Below are 3,791 nucleotides of genomic sequence, written 5' to 3' on the forward strand. Positions count from 1 at the left end.
CGTTAAGTTTATTTTTTTTAAAAAAACCCCACAAATTTGTACTTAAACTATGTCTTTGTTTTTTTTTTCATTTTGGTACCTAAACTATTTTTTTCTAAGTTGGGCCTTTGTTAATTCAATTGTTAGTTAAATCATTAATTTTATTTTTTAAAAAAGATGACCAATTAAAAGTTGATATATGACCAAAAAAAATATTATTTCTTCTTAAATATATTTTTCTTTTTTTGTTTGTTTTATGTCTTTCTTCAAAACTAGGCCAATAGTCAAACTAGTTAGGCCATCAGTTCCCAGTTTGATCAATTTATCCGGTTCAATCAAATAAATTATTTCAAAAATTCATAAAATTAAAAATAAAAAATAAAGAAAAGAAAACCGACTCAATTATTTTTTTAGATTGGTTCAATTGATCTGTATTGGTTCACAGGTCAAACATCTCAACCCATCTTTAGACTAGTACTAGATCAGCTCCTGGTCCAATCGATTCGACTAGCTAATCCAATTCTGAAAATACAAGTTTTGGTCGATAAAGTAGCATTTTCGGTCCCATCAAATAGAGCAAAAAGGTAATGAAGTTCGAAAACATAATTAATCACTAATGTCTCAATCTTAGGAAGGCAAATTTAGCTGGTATTACCGAACATTATAAATGAAGAAAAAAATTCAAAAAAAAAAAAGATAGAGAGAAATAATGCAAAAGGAAGAAAAATAGAAATTAAAAGAATTAAAATTATATTTTTAGGTTTAAATGATGTCGCGATATTGGTTAAAATTTTAATAATATAACATTTCGGTATAAATGGGTAACAAAAGAATAATTTGAATATGTCTTATGAAAAAAATTAGTATCAACTTGAAAAGGATGAAATAGTTTAAATACTAAGGTATTTTAAAATTGACTTAACAAATTGATTATTAGTTGTGACAAAAAAGAAGTTAAGTACCAAAATGAAAAATTGGTATAAATTAGATACCAATTTGTGCATTAAACCCAACGCATTACCAAGAGTAGGAATTTAATTATAGAGTAAACTAGACTCTATGTCACTAAATTTTTAGTAAATTCATATTTTGGTCACTTAACTTCATAAAGCTATAAAATAAGTTCATATTTTAGTCACTTAATTTCATAAAACTATAAAATGATTATTGTATTATTTGAAATTTTTAATTTAAGTTATTAAATTATTCAAAAAATATTTAAATTATTAGACTATTAAATTTTTATTTTCATTAAATTTAACTATCAAGTGATAATTTGACGATGTTTTGACGATGTTATACAATTTTCTTCAATGTGTCTGAAAAAAAGAAATAAATTTTAAATAATAAAATCATGATATTCAAATTTATTTTATTCAAAAAATAAACAATAACATTTATTTGAATTATTTTTAATTCAAATAGGGATACTAATTAAGTCCATAATCTCTTCTTTTTCTCTTCCATAATATGAGGATTGTGTCCCAATAATATCGCCTATCTAACTATAACTAACCTCAACTTAAATATTATTGATATCTTTTGTCTTCCTTATAAAACCCAAAATTATAATTTAAATTCCAAATTAATCCTTAAAACTTTAAAAGCTTCTAATTAAACCCTCCTTTACCATTACTTCAGAAAAAAAAATGAATATTTGCAATATCAGTTCATGGAAAATTTGAGCCTTTCTTTCTTCAACCTTTTTCATTCTCATTTCCATTTTATATTTATTTTCCCTTTTTTTTAACTCCTAATATTTCCCCTGTACACTACCAAAATGATTATTTCTATAACCAAAATAACTCAACACCAATTTAAAAAAAGAAAGAAAAAGAAAAAGACAATTTTTTTCTCTTCTTCCCCTACTCGATTTTGCTAATTCCAATACGCTTAACAACAGCGTTTCTAATAGCTTCCGTTTGTAAACAAAGCTCATTTTGCTCAATCCCCGCCATGTAACTCCTCACTTCTTTTCTTATCATCTCTTTCATTACTGCAAAAAACTCGGCACTGAAAAACTGCTTCTCCACCGGAGCTGGGACCGGTGCCGAAGCCTGTGTGGTCACTTGGGTCGGGTTGAATCCGGGTGGAGAAACAGGTTCGGTAAAGTCAGAACCGGGTAACGAGAGGCTGAGTAAAGTAGGTGGGTCCGTTGCCGATGAAGCTGTTTCAACATGTTGACTCAAAGGGACTAAAGAACCCGTTTTGAAAGCCGGTGAGGGAGCTGGTAAACTCGAGTCACTCAAATCGGACCCCGATGGACTACTTGGATTGCCGGTTCCGAGACTGGCGGATCGTTTAAGCGGCTGAGGGGAATCGTCGTTAAAACCTTCGGTCATCGACAAGCATTTTCGCTTTAACGTCGAGTTCCAGTGATTTTTAATGGCGTTATCGGTACGGCCGTTGAGTAAACGAGCTATGGTAGCCCATTTGTTACCGACTCGAGCATGGGCTCGGATTATAGTATCATCTTCTTCGGGGGTAAAAGGCCGGTGTTCAACTTCCGGTGAAAGCTGGTTACACCATCGTAACCGACATGATTTCCCGGATCGACCCGGAATTGATTTGCTTATCAAAGTCCAATTCCTTGGTCCGTACGTTTGTACTAAACGGTGTAAAGCTTCATCTTCTTCTGGACTCCATGGACCTTTGATCCGATCCATATCTTTCCTCGTAGAAGCCATCGGAAAATTTAAAAGGAAAAAAAAGAACTGATCACAAAGACGAAAACCCCAAAACCCCCCAAAGAAATTTTAATCTAAGCTAATTTCATATCTGTACAGAGGAGAATGCTGCGGCGGAGGAGGAGGGGGAAGGTTACAACGGTGGTTGAGGCGGCAGAGTGGGGAAGAGAATAAGTAAGAAAAGAGGAGAAGGATAAATATATATATGGAAAGGGATAAGCATGACTTGTTGAACCGGTGGAAGAGGATTCTTACAGGGAAGACAGTTACTAGTATACAGCTGTCATGGGACACGCGTCAGTTTCTAAGTTTATATAACTTACACGTATATAATTGTAAATGTCAGCTCCTAAAATATCAAAATATATTGATTACGTGCTGTTCCCACCTAACTGACTCCGTCAAGTTAACGCTCCCTAATGGCTAATTATGTTACGGAAGTTTAACTGTCAAAATTCCTAATCCTCAATTAATTTTTTCAAAATATATAATAAATTGATTTAATTCAATAATTATTAAATATTAAAAAATAATTTAATCGCCAATATAATTAAAATATTTTAGAAGAAATCGGAGTTGAATTATAAATATTTTAAAAGTTAAAATATTATTATGTATTAATTTATTATTACATTATTTTTGAAGGAGTTTAATAGAATATTTTTATTTTTGTGACTAAAGTACAATTTGTTCATATATTAATTTGTTCTCGATCAAATCAATCGGTCTGATCTTGAAAATATTGATTTTGGTTATCGGTTCGTTCAATTCAATTGAATAAGTTATTAGAAAATTCAAAAAGAATTTGGGTTAGACAATTTTTTGTTTATTCAGCATCAATGCTTAAATTAATCAACTTAATAACTTTTTATAAACCGATACCCTAATCAATTTCTAATCTAATCAACCCGAAACAGTTTTAGAAGTTAAAATTTGAAAGAATTAATTTAATCTTATCCGATAAAATAAAAAGGGGGAAAAACTTAATTATGAAAGAAATAAATGTACGGTTGGGAAAGGGATGACTTTGACTATAGCCAGGCTGGAGAGCATATTTAATTACATTAAAATTTTATTTTAATTTTATAAATTTATAAAAAGAAAATATCATATGCGAAATCCACA

The 3,791-nt window shown here is 30.4% G+C and overlaps 1 protein-coding gene across 1 annotated transcript; it reads right to left on the minus strand.

Annotated features, from left to right (window-relative positions):
• Positions 1 to 1,667: 1,667 nt before the first annotated feature.
• LOC108483960 (transcription factor MYB73-like) lies at positions 1,668 to 2,876 on the minus strand. Its single transcript, XM_017787527.2, has one exon. It carries the CDS (start codon positions 2,664 to 2,666, stop codon positions 1,845 to 1,847), a length of 822 nt encoding a protein of 273 aa, XP_017643016.1. The 5' UTR covers positions 2,667 to 2,876; the 3' UTR covers positions 1,668 to 1,844.
• Positions 2,877 to 3,791: the final 915 nt, after the last annotated feature.

Source organism: Gossypium arboreum, chromosome 6 (assembly GCF_025698485.1).
Source record: "Gossypium arboreum isolate Shixiya-1 chromosome 6, ASM2569848v2, whole genome shotgun sequence".
Classification (NCBI taxonomy): Eukaryota; Viridiplantae; Streptophyta; class Magnoliopsida; order Malvales; family Malvaceae; genus Gossypium; species Gossypium arboreum.

Coding starts and splice junctions, on each gene's coding strand:
- LOC108483960 (XM_017787527.2), bottom strand. CDS start 2,666: ATGGCTTCTACGAGGAAAGATATGGATCGGATCAAAGGTCCATGGAGT.